This window comes from Drosophila arizonae, chromosome 5, assembly GCF_054131065.1.
Source record: "Drosophila arizonae isolate 15081-1271.41 chromosome 5, UAZ_ARI_1.0, whole genome shotgun sequence".
Lineage (NCBI taxonomy): Eukaryota > Metazoa > Arthropoda > Insecta > Diptera > Drosophilidae > Drosophila > Drosophila arizonae.
The window spans coordinates 25,894,780-25,912,249 of NC_142925.1; the positions used below are offsets into that span (position 1 = coordinate 25,894,780).

Below are 17,470 nucleotides of genomic sequence, written 5' to 3' on the forward strand. Positions count from 1 at the left end.
CTCATCTGCTCTAGCGCCACCTGGCGCCAACTTCAGTTTTATTCAAGACCATCAGATTATACGCAAACATACAGTTTTTCCATTAGAATTGTGGAAAGTAGAAAGCATTGGCTTCTGAGTCTTACAGAGTTTGATCTGCACATTACATCCATATTTTCATAAAAGATATCTGCAAACACATGCATATGTTCCACATACAATCCACACAATGCTCTCATATTTTGGTAAACATATGACCCACATGCTTACTCCATTAATGTAATTTGCAATTTTAACGTGTAATTGGACTGTATAAATTTCAACACGTAATCCAAATGGCATCCACACTATGGAAGGTCATTGAATATTAGATTCGATACATGGAAAGCTTATTAATGAATGGGAAATTTATGAATGAAATGTCAGAGACTCGATTGTAGTTTAATATGGGTACATTCCCCATGGCATCCACACGATCCATTTTATATAAGTCGCCAAGTATCGCTATTAGATCTAGACTATTCATCATTGTAACTATATCATTAGATTCCACAAGTATACGATCCACATAGATTCCTTCCTCGCTCATTTCTAAATTAAGCATTTTCAACCACATATTGATTTTATATTTTCGGCTTAATCCTTTCAAAGTGCACTTAAGGCATTCCATAGCGTTGGCAAATGTTTGAGTAGCTAATTAAATGGATTTCAGCTCAAGTTAATCTCTTCAGTTTGGCAAGCTCGAATCAATGTGGTGTTAAATTTGCAACCAAAGAAATTCCATTAATGTTTTCTGTATTATCAGCGTTGAAGCTTAGCTAGTCGTGGCTCAAACATGGTGATTAAAATAAGTTGCTTAGCTGTTGTTGTTGTTGTTGTTGCTGCATAGCTCAAACAAGCCATGAAAATGCCAAACATTGCATGACGCTGTCAGCGATAAAAGAGAAAAAGAAAAAAAAAAAACGCCTAGGGAGCCACACACACGCAGCTCTGTGTGTGTGTGTGTGTGTGTGTGTGTGTGTGTGTGTATGTTGATTGTGTGGTTGGTCAGGTTTTTACTTTTTTTTCTGTCGTTTTCTTTGCTGCTGCTGCTGCTGCTGCTGCCATTGTTGTTCTTGTTGTTGTTGTTGTTGCTACACACTTTTTCTTTGGCCGCAACAGCAATTTACTGCATTTTTCATTTACCAAGCGCACACACACACACACATGCCACACACACGCACACACACATACCACATGCCACACACTGCAAGTTGCACGCTGTAGTGAAAATTTTTGCAGTCAAGTTGGCGTCGCCGTCGTCGTCGTCGTTGTCGTTGCTGAAGCAGACGAAGTTCGCATGACGCCGCGTTTTTTTTTTCATATTATTTAGCGCGAAGCTTTTTACTTGTTTCTCTCTTGTTTTTGCTTTTGCTGTGGCAGTGAAATTGAAACGGGGCAGCAACAACTGTGTGTGCATAGGGAAAGTGGGCGAGGCGGGAGTACATGGTGTATGCGCAATATTTCATTGCAGCAGCAGCAGTTGCAGTTGCAGAGGCAGCAGCAGGTGCAGCGTGTGGCATGCATCCAACCAAGGAAGAGGCGAGAATGAGAAGAAAAAAACTGTGCTATGCCGACAGCACACCGCGCTGCACTCCTCACAGCGGACTGCGATGGGCGTGGGTGTGGGCGTGGCACAGCTTTTGCACTTGTCGTCCAAGTGTTTTTTAGTGCTCGTGCTTTGGCTTCTTAGTCAAGTGTCTTGCGTCTCTAAGCTGCATGCCGAAGTCGCAGCCGCAACGCCTCTTTGTTGTAGCTTTTTATCTACTTAGGACACGCCCCATCCGCCTGTCCGCCCATCTACCCATCTAGCCATCCATCCATCCATCCATCCATCAGACTGCCCGATTATTACTGTCTTTGCACACACAACTACTTGCACTTGATATGCCCGCTCCTTCTCCGCCGCCTTCTAATGGGCGCCCTGAACGTGACTATTTGTATGAGTGCAGCTGAGCCAGGGCTCTTCAGAGTACACAGTCCACAGCCCTCAGTTTCCTGCCCGAGCTAAAAGTCAATATTCAAATCGACACGAGTCCCTTTGGTCAACTAACATCAAAGAAGAATAGATTATGCCTAATGAAGATCAGGTCTAAGATTATGGGTATGTATAATGAATCAGTGGACAGAGTTAACATAGCACCCACACAGGATACACATACGATACACATAGATTAATTTCCATATCTTCATATGCTGTCAAATATGCATTTCTTTCAGACTCTGACATTCCAAGTCATAAACGTGATCCACATGCATTCCACATCGACTTGACTCGTTTCATGCATTCATTTAGATTTCCAACGACATCCACTTTGACTTTATATTCCACACCAAATTCCACTTCAGAATATGGCAACATCTGTACTGGCCTTTGACCTCCCATTCTGAATTCTGATGATTGCTATAACTTCCATTATCTATATCAGATAATTATAATAACTGACTGAATTCAAAAATTATTGAGCTTGAAACAAGTTTGTAACAAATAAAGCTTCCAGAATTGAGCACTACGGCCGACATTGACGTGATCCGTACATAGTTCTCCCCTTTCCATTGGATGTTTCTGAGTTATTTTATTGCCATCTATTTTGTTTAGATTTATCTCGTTCTTATGCCGTCGAATTCTTCGCGTGCTATGATTTTTGAGCGCATGGTAATTGAATGTTAAATATTTTATCGAGCCTTTGTCCACTGCTCTGCTTGGAGACCCCGTTTGCAGACACAGATACATCTAGAAAGACAGACACAGATACAGCCAGTTCGAAATTATATATTCTTACGTAGATATACAGCTAGACGCTTGGAACTTGAAAGAACTTGTGGCTGTTCGACGGCTCGCTGGGGAATTCGTTTTTGAATTTATTCTCTCTTGATTTTCAATTTTTCACATGCAAATTTGTCGAATCAAAATTTATTTATTTGGGTCTAATGTTTTATGTAAGCCAACAACAAATGATTTCGATTTTAACAAATTCACGGAAATCGTGAAAAAAGGCCAGCAAAAGAATAATCGAATCTGGAATTTGGATCCATTTGCAGGTCGCGATGATCTCTCGCCCTCGAGCAGCCTCAACGGCTACTCGGCCAACGAGAGCTGCGATGCGAAGAAGAGCAAGAAGGGCCCGGCGCCCCGGCTGCAGGAGGAGCTGTGCCTGGTCTGCGGCGATCGAGCGTCCGGCTATCATTACAACGCGCTCACCTGCGAGGGCTGCAAGGGCTTCTTCCGGCGCAGCGTGACGAAGAATGCGCACTACTGCTGCAAGTTTGGACGGGCCTGCGAGATGGACATGTACATGCGGCGCAAGTGCCAGGAGTGCCGGCTGAAGAAGTGCCTGGCCGTGGGCATGCGACCGGAGTGCGTGGTGCCGGAGAACCAGTGCGCGATGAAGCGGCGCGAGAAGAAGGCCCAGAAGGAGAAGGACAAGGTCTCCAGCTCCCCCAGCTCACAGCACAGCGCCGGCGGCCCCGCTGGAGCTCTCCACGGCACCCACGACTATGTCAAGAAGGAAATTCTCGACCTCATGACGTGCGAGCCCCCCCAGCATGCCACAATTCCGGTAAGTCCACTCCCATCCCCAGGTGTCGACTATCGCCACTTAACGATGACTCTCTCTACAGCTACTACCTGATGATATTTTGGCCGAGTGTCAAGCGCGCAATATACCTCCATTAACGTTCAATCAATTGGCCGTTATATATAAATTAATTTGGTATCAGGATGGCTATGAGCAGCCATCCGAAGAGGATCTCAAGCGTATTATGGTAAGTCTTCCACGAATCGCGGCTCTTCCTTCAACATAAGAATTCCTAGTGGCCTTGATAAGTTGTATTCCAAACACTCTTCCACAACTTGCTCTCATCTCCCTTGTCTCTCGTTTCCCACTATGCAGAGTCAACCCGATGAGAATGAGAGTCAGACGGATGTCAGCTTTCGGCACATCACCGAGATAACCATACTCACAGTGCAGTTGATCGTGGAATTTGCGAAAGGATTACCAGCGTTTACAAAGATACCGCAAGAGGATCAGATCACGTTACTCAAGGTGAGTATTGGCGATCAGCAAACCAGAATCGAGAATCGAGAATTGAGGTCGAGATCGAGATCGATAATTATTGACATTGCTTGCAGGCCTGCTCGTCTGAGGTGATGATGCTGCGAATGGCTCGACGCTATGATCACAGTTCGGACTCGATATTCTTCGCGAACAATCGATCGTATACGCGCGACTCGTACAAGATGGCCGGAATGGCGGACAACATTGAGGATCTGCTGCACTTCTGCAGGCAGATGTTCTCGATGAAGGTGGACAACGTGGAGTACGCGCTACTCACTGCCATTGTGATCTTCTCGGACCGGCCGGGCCTGGAGAAGGCCCAGCTGGTGGAAGCGATACAGAGCTACTACATCGACACGCTACGCATTTATATACTCAATCGCCACTGCGGCGACTCCAGGAGTCTCGTCTTCTACGCCAAACTACTCTCCATACTCACCGAGCTGCGCACGCTGGGCAACCAGAACGCGGAGATGTGTTTCTCGCTCAAGCTCAAGAATCGCAAGCTGCCCAAGTTCCTGGAGGAGATCTGGGACGTGCACGCCATACCGCCCTCAGTTCAATCCCATCTCCAGGCCCAGCAGGAGGAGCAGGAGCGACGCGCCGAGCGGATGCGTGGCGCTGTCGGCGGCGCCATAACCGCCGGTCTGGACGCCGACTCCGCCTCTACATCCTCCCAGGCGGCGCTCGCTGCCGCCGCCCAACAACAGCCACTGCATCAACAGCAACAGCACCAGCAGCTCCACACGCTGCCCGTGCACACGCTGCCGCTACCCGTGCCCGGTGGCTCCGTCTCGGCTGTCAGCACCACCAGCGACTATATAGGTGGCGGCGGTGCTATGGGACCCACCACAGCGGCCGCTAGCTCCAGCACCAGCATCACAGCCGCTGTGCCCGCGAGCTCAACGACTGCGCCGGTGGCCAACGGGGGAGGGGCGAACGTCAGCATGTATGCCAATACGCAGGCGGCGATGGCTCTGATGGGCGTGCCCCTCAAATCGGAGCACTCGACAACCACTGCATAGCCCCTGCTTGAGGGCATAAGCATGGACACAGACGTGGGCGTGCCGGTGGGTGGTCTACTGTTGGGCAGCATTATTGAGTGAGCTGGGGCTTGGCAGCTGTGAGCATACACCTTTACGCCCACACTCACACTCCCACTCACACATCCACATAGACCGAGCTGTACTGTTAGGCACTTTGATAATAGATTCACCCGATTTGTATATAGCCGGAGAAACTGTCAAATTTTACATATTCAAAATAGTTTTTTTGAGCTGAGCTGAACAGAGCGCGTGGATTTAATACATAAGTGCGTAACGGCACATTTGCTTGATCTAATATATATGTATGTGTATATAAACATATATACACACACCTACAAATATATATAAATTTATATATATAAAAGCTGGAGAAAAACATTTTTGAGTATGCGTAAAATGCAGTTATTTAGTGTTAAGTCTGCAAATATTAGATCTAAGGCATTATAAATATATAACAAATAAAAATAGCATACTTGGACACACAGACACACCCTACACACACAGACACAGACAGCTAATTCTTTATAACAAATTCTTAACTAAAACAGAGAATGCTTAAACATATATATATATATTTATATGTATGTATATGCAGAATTGGAAAACTCTCAAGCAAAGGGCATGGAATTCATGCAAAGAATACCTTAACATATATATATTTATATATATGCATGTTCATATACATACAAATGTATATATGTGTATATATGATTATATATACAAATAAAATATTGTATTGAATTTTCTACTGTTAATTTGCAAGAAGAGTTAGGACCTGTAAAATTGAATGCCTGTCAAACTGTCATGCAAAAATTATAAAAATTAAAACAAAAGAGAATAAAGATTGTTTATATTTTAAAAATATATAAAAACAAATACATACAATTTATAATATGATTACAATAAAAACAAATGTATAATAAAAACAAACATATATATAAATCCTGTACATGTAATTCAAAAGCAGCGAGTAAATTTGATTTAAACACCTTGATATATAAAAAAATGCTAAATAATTAACAGCTAATTTAAGTTACATAATTCACAATACAAGAAACCCAAACTTAAAAAAAAAACTAAAATTAAATCTAACAAAAAAAAAAAAAAAAAAAAAAAAAAATACACGCAAACTTGGACTGATTTTATAAATATTTTATTAATCATATTAACTGAGTAAAAGAAACGGAATAAGAAAAATTATTGACAAACTGAAATGAAAGAAAAATACATAAAAATATATTTTTCCTTATGACCTCCTTATATTTTTTTTAATTAACGTGAAATTGAGAATTTACATTTTACATGCAGTTTATTTTTTTATTTTTTCTTTGAAAAAAGGAAAGAAAGAGAAACAAATATACATTGGCGAAATTTATAACAATTTTGTGAACAAGAAAAAAGTGATTGGAGTTTTACTCAACATTTAAAAGGCATTAACGGTATTAAATAATTAAAAACTAACTAAAAAATAAATTTAAAAATCAATGCACATTTTTGCTGGCAAAAAAGTTTCAATCACAACCACACAAAGTTAGATACAACCACACACACACACACACAAACACCAAAAGACTTCAATATTAATTAAAAACTTAAACATTTAATTCAAAATTTATAAATAATTGTAAATTATATAGCAATTTTATTTTTAAATAATAACATTTGGCATAATCAAAATTTGTTTTTAAACAAACAAAAAAAAAACTACAACAACAAAAGTGCAAGGAATATTTTTGGCAATTTTTTTTATTTGAAATTTTTGTTATGCAATTTATATTTGAATGCTTTCCTTTTTCTTTTTGTTTTGCTTTTACTTTTTAAAAAATGAAAAATGGGAAAAAGAAAAATGAATTGTTGGCCTTATTTTAACTTAAATCAAATTTATTATAATTTTAGTAGCATTTGTAAAATACGAGAAACAAAAACAAAATATGTAAAACTAAAAAAAAAATCATTTTTTTTATTGTGTATGAAAAAGGCAGAGAAATGTTTGAAATGTGCAATTTTTAATTTTTACTATTATTATTATTATTATCATTATTCTAACTATATAATTATATACATATACATAGTTTTCACACATATACACACACACACACACACACATTTTGAATATATTGGAAAGTAGCAAATCGGAAGTATAATAATAAAAACTATAAATAATTCCAAATTGAATGCTTTAAATAATTCAATTCAATTTGAATACTTGTAAACAGCACTTGAAGAATAAAACAAAAACAGTGAATAATTTAATTAAATAATATAAATAATACCAACCTATTAGTGGAAGAATTAACCGAAATATTAAAATACAAAACAAAACAAATAACTCATTCTTAAGTTTTATTATATAATTATTATAATATAAATTTGATTTAAATCATAAGTTTTTTATAGATTGCCTATCGCGCGTTCAATTTTTATTCACATAATTTGTTTTGTAGTTTTACTCTAATGTAAAAAACAACAGAAAGTCTACAATAATATATATATATCATTATTTTTACAATTTTACGTAAATACAAAAATGGAACATGCAACAACAACAAAACAAAAATATACACACAATATATATGAAAATATGTTGAACAAAAAAATCAAGCATAAGCAAAATTGTGTTTTTATTTAATTTAATTTTTTTTTCAATATTTGCTTTTATCGATTTACTGAACGTTAAGAAATGTATTAATCATGCGATGTGTTTTCATTTTATATTTTGTTCTTTTATGTTACTTTAATATTTGAAGACAGGTATGTACTCGTAAGGTAGTTCGATAAATCGATCAATTGAATGAAACATGAAAAATGTAGAAGATCAGTTTTTCTTAGCTTACATTTGAGTTTGACAAATATTCGACAAACGCTTAGACTCGAAGAGCAGGGTAAGGCACGACGACTCTTTGCGATAAGTTTCGATAATTAGATATCGATAGATGACGTGCAGAATTTGAATGCAATTCGCTAAAATGCGAAGCAAACGGCTGTGAAGTTAGCTTTTACCGAGTGTGGCTATTCAGAAATTGGAAAAGCAAACTAAGAAACAAATTTTTTTGGAGTATAAAAGAGAATGAACCGAAAGAGGAAAGGGAAATGAGAGAAGGTAAAAGAGGGAGAAAGCAAAGAGTATTGCGAAACACCTTGGGTTGACAAATAAAAATTGATTTTGTTTGATATTTAATTGTAGTCCAAGTTTTAGTTTCACAAATTGGAAAACTGACACAATGAAGACAGACATGATTTTAAAATGGGTGAAACTTAAGAGTAAAGCCCAATAAAGCTAAAATTAATGTAAAAGAAAAATAAGACACGCTATTAAATAGCTTTAGACGATAAAAAAAATGGCTATAAACTCTTTCAATTAAATAAAACAACTCTAATTTCTAAATGAAAAATAATTATAATAAAAATTACATAAACAGGCTGATGTCATGTCAAGTGTATAAGTTAAGGAATCCAACCTAATCGTAATATTTAATTTAATATTATAATAATAAACTCCTCGCGCCCTCGCTATAAAACATTTCCTTCAACTTTTATAATACCATATATAATATCTGCAAATAACAAAGATTTACCCTATCACTACCTAAGCCTAAGAGAAACTGTAAATATGTATGTACGTAACTCTTGCTCTATATAAAATAAGAAGACATTACGACAAGCAAATACAAATGCGAAACATACAAAAGAAAGCAACCTGACAAAATTATAAAGATAAACAAAACAAAAGCTGCATATAAAGTAAATAACTTGTTGAGATATCCATTCATATAATAATAAAAACAAAAAGAAACGAAGAATAAATAAAAGAACAAAGAGTACGTGGACAAATCGTTATGTAGATTTTTGTGAATTCAAGAAAAGCGACAAATACAAAAACTTTATTTAATTTTTATGCACTGTTTTCTGTTACGTGTAACTGTAACTTGTTTTGCCCTGTAACTGTAACTAAATATGGTACTTAATCCTTAGAAGATATGTGTACGATCCGTAAAAGTTTAAAGTCTGTGAAAAAGAGGAAGAAATTGAATCCCATATTAAGAAAAACATAAAACAAAAACCAAAATATGATAAAAGAGAAAGAAAAAGCAAAATTGAAAGATGAAAGTTTTGTGTTCAACTTGTAGATATTGATCCTGAATTGAAAACTACCTCAAACGAAACATTCAAATGACAAACACGATAAAAAGGTTTTTCGAGCATTAATAATAAACGTAACTACAAGCGAGACCTTAGCATCAGCGCTAACCACAAATATACATTACAAAATACAAAACAGAAATAATATGATCTTTGTGTTTCGCTGAATTTCTAAAAAAAAAAAAACAATGAAAAAAGAATAAAACGAAATCTAAGCTCTCTGTTTAAAAATATGATACAAGAAATGCCTTCTTATAGGTACCTGTTTCTTTTTTGTTTGTTCTTTGCAGCACTCGATCATAATTGTCATAAATGAAAAACACTAAACACTCAACCCCCATTTACTTAATTTTAAATATATTACTTACATATGTAAAGTATTAAATGCTTAACCCAATCACAAAAAGAGAAATTTAAAACTTTTTAGTTTCGTTTCTTCACTGCCAACATTGAAAAGGGAATAAATAAAAAGTAAAGTGAAATTTAATTAAATTACACTACCATGAATGTTAGTAGCCCCAGTACTGAGTGCTGAATCCTGACCTTTGGAAAGCTTAGACCCTTCTGCTCCCCTTCCATACTAGTGAATAGTCCATATTGAGGCACCATAAAGAAAATTTTGAAACATTCATGGGGAAGAGAAGAGATATTGGCAAGCTCTTGAGACTGGCGGAGACTATTCTGATATCAGTTTCAGATTCAGCACATCAAATCCCTGCTGACCTGTGCTAATGAATGAAGCAGGCATTTATAGAAAAACTGTCAATATTTGAAATTCGATTTGCAATGTGCAGCAATCAGTAATATACTACTATTACCCAATTATCTACAATATATAGAATAACAATACAAATTACTTAATACAGTTACACTGAAATTACGATCTATGCTAAAAATAACGCACATTAGCTGAAAGAAGAAGAAACAATATATACTTTTTGAATGATGAAAAAACCGGATAAAAAAGGAACTGAAAACTGAATTGGTGGCATTTTAGAGATACAAAAGAAAAAGAAAATGAATCATTACAGATTTAAAAAAAAAAAAACACAGATATACACATAATTTAAATGAAAGGCAGATGAATAATAGACAAACAATACGTAAAAAAAATTTTTAACTTTTACGAATTCCAAAGAGTATCTATGTTTCCCATATATAATAATTTAGCTTTATTTAGTTTTAAGCGCTACACTGCCAAACAAAAAAAAAAAAAAAAAAAAAAAAAAAAAGAAAGCTTTTATTTATTTTATTTATATATATAGATTAGATTGAAGGCAGCCAGTCTTTTTTCATTTGGCAACTATTTTACAAATCTATTAAAACTTTTCCTTCATTACGTTTATTACAAATGAGAGAGAAGTAGAGATTGTTAGCATTAAACCGAATAAACAATTATATATGCATTCTTAATTATTATGTTATACGGTTTTTATCGAGATTAGCTTGCATTTCTTTTGAGAACTTAAGGTGCATTGATCTGTCTATATAGGGGAAAACGCATGTAATTGTGTATATATAAATATATATGTTTATATATATGTATTTATATATACTTATACACATAATATATACTATGTAAACTTATATTTAGTTTTGAGGTACTTTCATTATGTATTGCTAAAAACGAAAACCACATAAATTATAACTTTTATACTTCAAACGCGTAAAACTACGATTAGAACTTGACTTAAGTTTTTGAAGAACTTGACTTAAGTTTCTATACATGCATATACATACATACATTCATATGTATGTATGTAAGTATCTGTAATGATGTAATTTGTTACATTTATGTGTGACTTTTTGGGCGATCGAGTGACAGCACATTAACTAAAAGCTGATTAATATGCGAATCTATGGGCGCATATAAATACATTTTTGAACAAAATTACATTACATACGAGAAACATAAAATATTTATATAGGGTTAGAGGCTACACAGAGCAAAACACACTTTAAATAGTTTTAAAACTAAGCTGTACATATACGTATTATTATACTAATAACAACAACAAAAGTCTATATATACGATAAATATGAAACGTGTAAAAACAAAAATAAAAATATATATATTTAAAATATGTTCAAACGATTGGCAAATTTTACTTAATCATATATTTTTGCGGAGCTTGACGATTAATCGAATTGAATGAAATAGTTGCCACTATCGCAATTTACCTGTTCACGCAGTAACATTTTGTAGAGTCTGGCAGCTCCTTTTCGACAGAGTATCGGAATCGAGGTATCGATAGCATTTACTGTCATATCTACATCTTAACTCGGACGCCGACAAGCTGTGGAACAAATAGAAGTGTTATAAGGAGTAAATTAGTTTGAAATAAAGGGTAAATGTGGAAAAATATAATTATAGAATAGAAAGTTCACAAAATGCACTCGCATCGCTTTCAAATGGGCTCACAATTGTTTTTCTATTGATATTTTCTTTGTAACAACACGTAAGCGTTTTTTCATACAAGGGCGGCAAGATGGCGGATGTGCTCTGAAAAAATGAAGCATTTTATATAATTTTGTGATAGACCTAAGCAAACGGCGATATCATGAATAAAGAGCATTATAAAATTGCATGTGCATATATGTATGTATGTATGCAGCCATCTAAATGTTGCTAAATTGACTTTGAGGTTATGTTTCTGTTGCTAGCTCCAGTATTTCCATTTAGGTGCAAACTTTTAGTGGACTGCTATTTGATTGCTAATGCTATTTTGCATCGTTTGTTACAGGGAACCACCAATGGCTGATTCGGATGATGAATACGATCGCAAGCGGCGAGATAAATTTCGCGGTGAGCGCGACAGCTACCGTCCCGAACGCAGGGACGAGCGTAGACCCATGGGCGGAGCTGCTAACTCACGTGACGAGTGGTCGGAGCGGTAAGTGAAGTAAATTTTGGCAATAGTGGAATCGTTCACACTCTTCAGCTTCTCTCGCAGCAATCCGTTTCGCGGCAGCTCGGCAGCAGGTGGCGGTGGTGGCGGCGGAGGGGCACGTCATCGTCCAGATTATAGTGATTATCGAGGCTCCGGACCGCGTGCACGTTACGGCTCACCGGGGCGCGAGATGCCACCAGCAAAGCGCATGCGACCCGACTGGGGTGACAGCGAGATGAGGTCCAATCCGCGTTTTGGTATGGCCTTTTTAATATTATTAGTTTATTATTATTAACACATTCATTATTATATGCTTATGTTGTAGGCTATGATCCGTATCTGGTACAGGCCTGGAATGATCATTATCAGTCACTGCACTCGGCCTACTCCCATGCCGGCCACGGCCCGTCTGTTCGGGAAACAGGGCCTGCTGGTGGAGGAGGTGTCAGTGGGGACACACAGACGCAGCCGGCAATGCTAACGCTGAAGCAATTTTTGGACACGCAGGACGAGAATATATCCGACTCAGAAGTGATGCGTAAATACACAGAATACAAGACAGACTTCAAAAGACAGCAGCTAAATGAGTTCTTTGTGGCGCACAAGGACGAGGAATGGTGAGTAAGAATGGGTCTTCCCTAAACAAAAACTGAAAATGACAACAGCAAAGTCCAGACGCACGCTTTGAAGTGGCTTCTCGACAACCATTGCTTTTCACTGCGAACAATTTATATTTATGTGAACATTTTGTATTTAATTCTTTATTTAATTGCAATTATTTCTCTCAGTGCGACTGCATTCATAAAATTCATAACCCTCTTGTATACTTATTATTAAGTTTTTCTCTGCAGCTATTTATGGGTTTTATGGCGTTTTGCGATCTGAGACTCAGAGACGAGACACTGATACAGCCTCTGTCTCAGTAGAAACTGAAAGAATAACTTAAAATTTAAATTTACCCGGCGAGCAATGCCGTGGGTTGTGTTTATATTTTTGAAACCGCGATATTTTTAAATTCGTTGCGAGCAAATGCCTAAATTTATATATATATATATCTAACGAATATATAATATATACATATACACATTATGAATGCGCTTGCAAAGGTAAGACCCTGGGAATTTTGTACATATGCAAAAGATAAATCTAAATTCAAGTCCAATAAATCTATTCTAATAAATAAATACTTGATGTCTTAGCCTATGGATACAAGGAAATCGGAAACCACCTGCAATATACCAAATCGAATACATATAGCCCACTTAAATCTCTGAACATAATTACCTTTAATATTTGGCTTGGTTCGTAATCTGTTTTTAAGCAGAGCTTTGTCTTTCGCAGGTTCAAAAACAAATACCATCCAGAAGACAGCGTGCGACGGAGCGAAGAACAACGGGGATTTCTAAAGGTAATCAACAAATTATATGTTCAATAACTAAGTTACTAAACCTGCATATTAAAATCCATAGAGACGAACAGAAGTATTTCTGGAACTACTGGAGAACGGCACCATTGGCAGCGTGAAAGTCGACTCTTCGCAGGCTGATGCTTTGGTGCGAGTTTTGGATACTTGTGTGATCAAACTAGAGGGTGGCACTGATGAAGATCTTAAGATACTTGACGAAAAACCGAAAGATCCGCCGATCGTTTACGAGCGCAAATCAGAAACAACTGAATCTGCCGTCGTAGCAAAACGGGAGCCTGAGAGTCCAAAAACGGAGAAAGATGACGACTTGCCGGAAGCTTCATCACCACAGCATAAAAGCTTAAGACCCGTTAACCTTGACGAGGAGAACTGGGATGAAGATGAACCGATGGAAGTGCATCCTCAGACAGGCAAAGACGGCGAAAAGTCGGTTGATAGACGAAGTAAAGAGCCAGAGGATGAAGAATCGGTTAAAAGTGACAATGAGAAAAAGCTAAAGAAAAAGAAAATTAAGAAACGAAAACGGAACAGCAGCGACGATGACAGCTCATCTTCTTCTAGTTCCGATTCAGACACGGAATCAGACGATGAAAAGGTCAAAGCTAAATACGATGTAGAGGAGGGGTTGCGTGCTGATCAGAAAGCGGAGGCACTAAAAGACAAGGAGGAGGCTGCCACAGCAGCTAAGGAAAAGTTACTGCCACCCGAGAGTCCCCAGCCAGAAGACGTGGTTGATCCTAAAGAGGCAGTAGAAATCAAAAGTGAAGAATCCAAGGAGGACAAAACTGAGCAACTAGTAGGACAAACGGAGCGTCCAACAACAGACAATCCAGCAGAAAAGAATGTCGAAGAGGAGGAGGCGAAAGCAGAAGACAAGGCCGAAGCGGACACTCAAGAATCAACAGCGAATGAAGTGACCGAAACAATCGATCTGGACAAGGTTAAGGATGGGCCACATCCACGAGCATTGCATCGCACCTCGTCTATTTTTCTGCGCAATTTGGCGCCGTCAATTACCAAGGCAGAGATCGAAGCTATTTGCAAACGATTCAGTGGCTATCTACGTGTAGCCATTGCCGATCCCCTCGTCGAGCGACGCTGGTATCGCCGCGGGTGGATCACGTTTACGCGCGACGTCAACATCAAAGAGATATGCTGGAGCCTGAACAATCAACGTCTGCGCGACTGCGAAATGGGCGCCATAGTCAACCGGGATTTAAGCAGACGAGTTCGTCCTGCCAATGGTATCACGGCGCATAAGCAGATTGTGCGCGCAGATATTAAACTGTGCGCAAAGATTGCGATGAATCTGGACGATAGATTTAAGCTGTGGTGCGACTCGACTCGTTCAGACGCTGAGGATGCGGAGAAGAAAGCTGGCCAGGAGGCAACCAATGGCAGCGGTGCCAGCAGCTCACCATCGTATGGCTTCAATTCCAAGAATCCGGTGCTTCAGAACATAACCGACTACCTCATTGAAGAAGCCTCGGCCGAGGAGGAGGAGCTGCTTGGCCTGGCCGGCGATAATAAAGACGGCGACGGCGAGCCCATTGAGCGGGACGAGTCACTAATCTCGGTTCTCGATCGCTTGGTGCTTTACTTACGAATAGTGCACTCGGTAGACTACTACAATCACTGCGAGTATCCATACGAGGATGAAATGCCTAACCGCTGTGGCATTATACATGCCCGTGGACCAGCCCCTATGCGAGTCACTAGCAACGATGTCCAGGAATACATCAAAGCATACGATGGCAAGCTGCAACAGTTCTTGACTAAGACTGTGCAACTGAGCGATGAAGAGATTAAAGAGCTGGGTGCCAAAAATCCAGAAACCGAAGTGGAAAAATTCGTGCAAGCCAACACACAGGAACTAGCTAAGGACAAATGGTTGTGTCCGCTTTCGGGCAAGAAGTTCAAGGGTCCAGAATTCATACGCAAACACATCTTCAACAAGCACGAGGAGAAAGTCGAAGAGGTGCGCAAGGAGGTGCAATATTTTAACAATTACTTGCGGGATCCCAAACGGCCACAGCTACCGGAACATCCAGGTAGTTCCAAACGCACCGAATCCGAATCAGGCCGTGGATCAGGGTAAGAATACATATCCATGATACACCTCAATGTATAATGAATACTTTTTGCCTCTACAGGTATCGGCCACCCATGTATCCGCCATTCTCAGCCATGCCTTATGGGTTCGCACCGCCCATGATGGGCGGTGGAGGACGAGGTGGACGCAATTTTCCACCAGTACGCAGGTCAGTAAATCACTTTGCTTGCATTAGAATGCATAGTACATGGTACATAAGTACGTCAGGGTATAGTATAGAATAAAATTCTATGTCTATGTATTTAGTCCGTCTGTTTAGCCGGTATATGTATATATCAAGTCACAGCTTCATTTAAATTTCACTATCCCTAAGCAAGACTTTAGTTTCAATATATTTTATCGGAAAAGCCAACAGAGTATGTTAATAACTAATGTATATTGAAAATGACATTTTGAATTTTAGTCATCAATATTCTTTAACTCTCAAACTACATTTTTAATCTTAATTATAATTAATATATTGCAGTACTTTTCAGCCTTCATAATAGCCTTTTTAAAAATTGCTCTATACATAGAGAATTGTCTCTCTACTAAATAATCAGAAATAAGACATGTTTTTCTAAGTATATTCTACATCCAAGTAAAAGTATAAAGTATAAGGAGCCTAGTGTATTAGTCCCGATATCGATATGCCTTCATTAACTTGCTTTCATTTGTTTTGTTGTTGGTCTTTAAACGAAATTTGTCACAACTTTCTTGTGTCGCAAATTTTTTGCAGAGAAATGCCCTTGGAACACCAACGCCGGATTATCGGTTACCATGATTTGGATGCGCCCATTAATTCCGATATGTTTGACTAATTAATTTATTGATTGATTAGCACAGAACGCAGAAACAGCACACAGTTAACGCGTAATACGATTTTCAAGCTCAGTTCTATAAAACAATTTAAGCCCAATGGGGACAAGAAAAACTATATAAACTTTCACTTTTATCTATGTACAATATTCCAATTGTATTAAGGAAAAAAATAGAAGCAAAAACAAAGTAAACTAAAAAATAAAACTTAAAACCTGTGGGGTTTGGATCTAATTAAGGATTATAATTTGTTCAGTAAATAAAAAACAGAGTTTCTGATGATTTCTATTATGCAATCACATGCTGCAGTAAATGTTTGTTTTATTATATAAGATTTGTGTATATAATGCCTAAATCTAAACCACATTCATTTTCGTTGCTTGCAGGCCCGGTGGTTTCGATTACCGCGCCAGATCTCACTACCGAGACTTGGACGCGCCCCAAGAGCCGTACTAAGCTAACGCCCCCACACAAAGTAGACTATAAACCAGATTAGTTTATAATAATACACACATAGACCCAATCAAGCGGAGAAGTCTAAAGTCATCTCAAAGCTAACCTAAAAAATAAAAATTAAATTATTTAATAAAAAATCCTTAAATAAAATGATTATTTATGATAAATGTTTTACACGGTTTAGACCCAATGTATTCGATTGTGAAAAATTAAAACTAAATAAAAGTTGGTTGTCAGATTTGTGGAATTTCATTTAATAATGGATATGTTGGAAACAAGAACGCATTTGGTATAGAAACGCTCAAAATTCAGTTAACCTGATTTATTATTAATGGATGATCAACTTTTCAATACTCAATATTAACGAGCGAACAATTTACGAACTTCAAACTTGATGGAGTTGGACCATGGAATTGCATGTCGGACACAGCCTATTAAGACATAAATCATTACCAATTTAGGAAATTTAAATGGAACTGAAGGAAGAAACAATTTGGAGGTGAATCGTTGCATTCGAGATGGAT

At 37.9% G+C, this 17,470-nt stretch overlaps 2 protein-coding genes across 15 annotated transcripts in view; both read left to right on the plus strand.

Annotated features, from left to right (window-relative positions):
• EcR (Ecdysone receptor) overlaps window positions 1-8,851 on the plus strand; it is a 116,834-nt gene extending 107,983 nt beyond the window's left edge. For all 13 annotated transcript variants that reach the window (XM_089470941.1, XM_089470943.1, XM_089470942.1 and 10 more), the window contains 4 exons: window positions 3,061-3,578; window positions 3,640-3,783; window positions 3,912-4,064; window positions 4,151-8,851. In XM_089470941.1, coding sequence (XP_089327067.1) covers window positions 3,061-3,578; window positions 3,640-3,783; window positions 3,912-4,064; window positions 4,151-5,101 — 1,766 coding nt within the window. In that variant the 3' untranslated portion in view covers window positions 5,102-8,851. The remainder of the gene's footprint in view (window positions 1-3,060; window positions 3,579-3,639; window positions 3,784-3,911; window positions 4,065-4,150) is intronic.
• Window positions 8,852-11,454: 2,603 nt separating this feature from the next.
• Window positions 11,455-17,184, plus strand: Ars2 (arsenic resistance protein 2). 2 transcript variants are annotated; one of them, XM_018012100.2, is made up of 8 exons: window positions 11,455-11,610; window positions 12,007-12,156; window positions 12,217-12,410; window positions 12,479-12,770; window positions 13,495-13,561; window positions 13,623-15,673; window positions 15,733-15,840; window positions 16,877-17,184. In XM_018012100.2, exons 2-8 carry the CDS (start codon window positions 12,017-12,019, stop codon window positions 16,944-16,946), a joined length of 2,922 nt encoding a protein of 973 aa, XP_017867589.1. In that variant the 5' UTR covers window positions 11,455-11,610; window positions 12,007-12,016; the 3' UTR covers window positions 16,947-17,184. The 2 variants fall into 2 exon arrangements, with proteins under 2 accessions (XP_017867589.1, XP_017867587.1); XM_018012098.2 differs by lacking the exon at window positions 16,877-17,184 and adding an exon at window positions 16,411-16,803.
• Window positions 17,185-17,470: the final 286 nt, after the last annotated feature.

Coding starts and splice junctions, on each gene's coding strand:
- Ars2 (XM_018012098.2), top strand. CDS start 12,017: ATGGCTGATTCGGATGATGAATACGATCGCAAGCGGCGAGATAAATTT. Junction 13,562..13,622: donor AACAACGGGGATTTCTAAAG/GTAATCAACAAA, acceptor TAAAATCCATAG/AGACGAACAGAAGTATTTCT. Junction 15,841..16,410: donor AATTTTCCACCAGTACGCAG/GTCAGTAAATCA, acceptor AATTTTTTGCAG/AGAAATGCCCTTGGAACACC.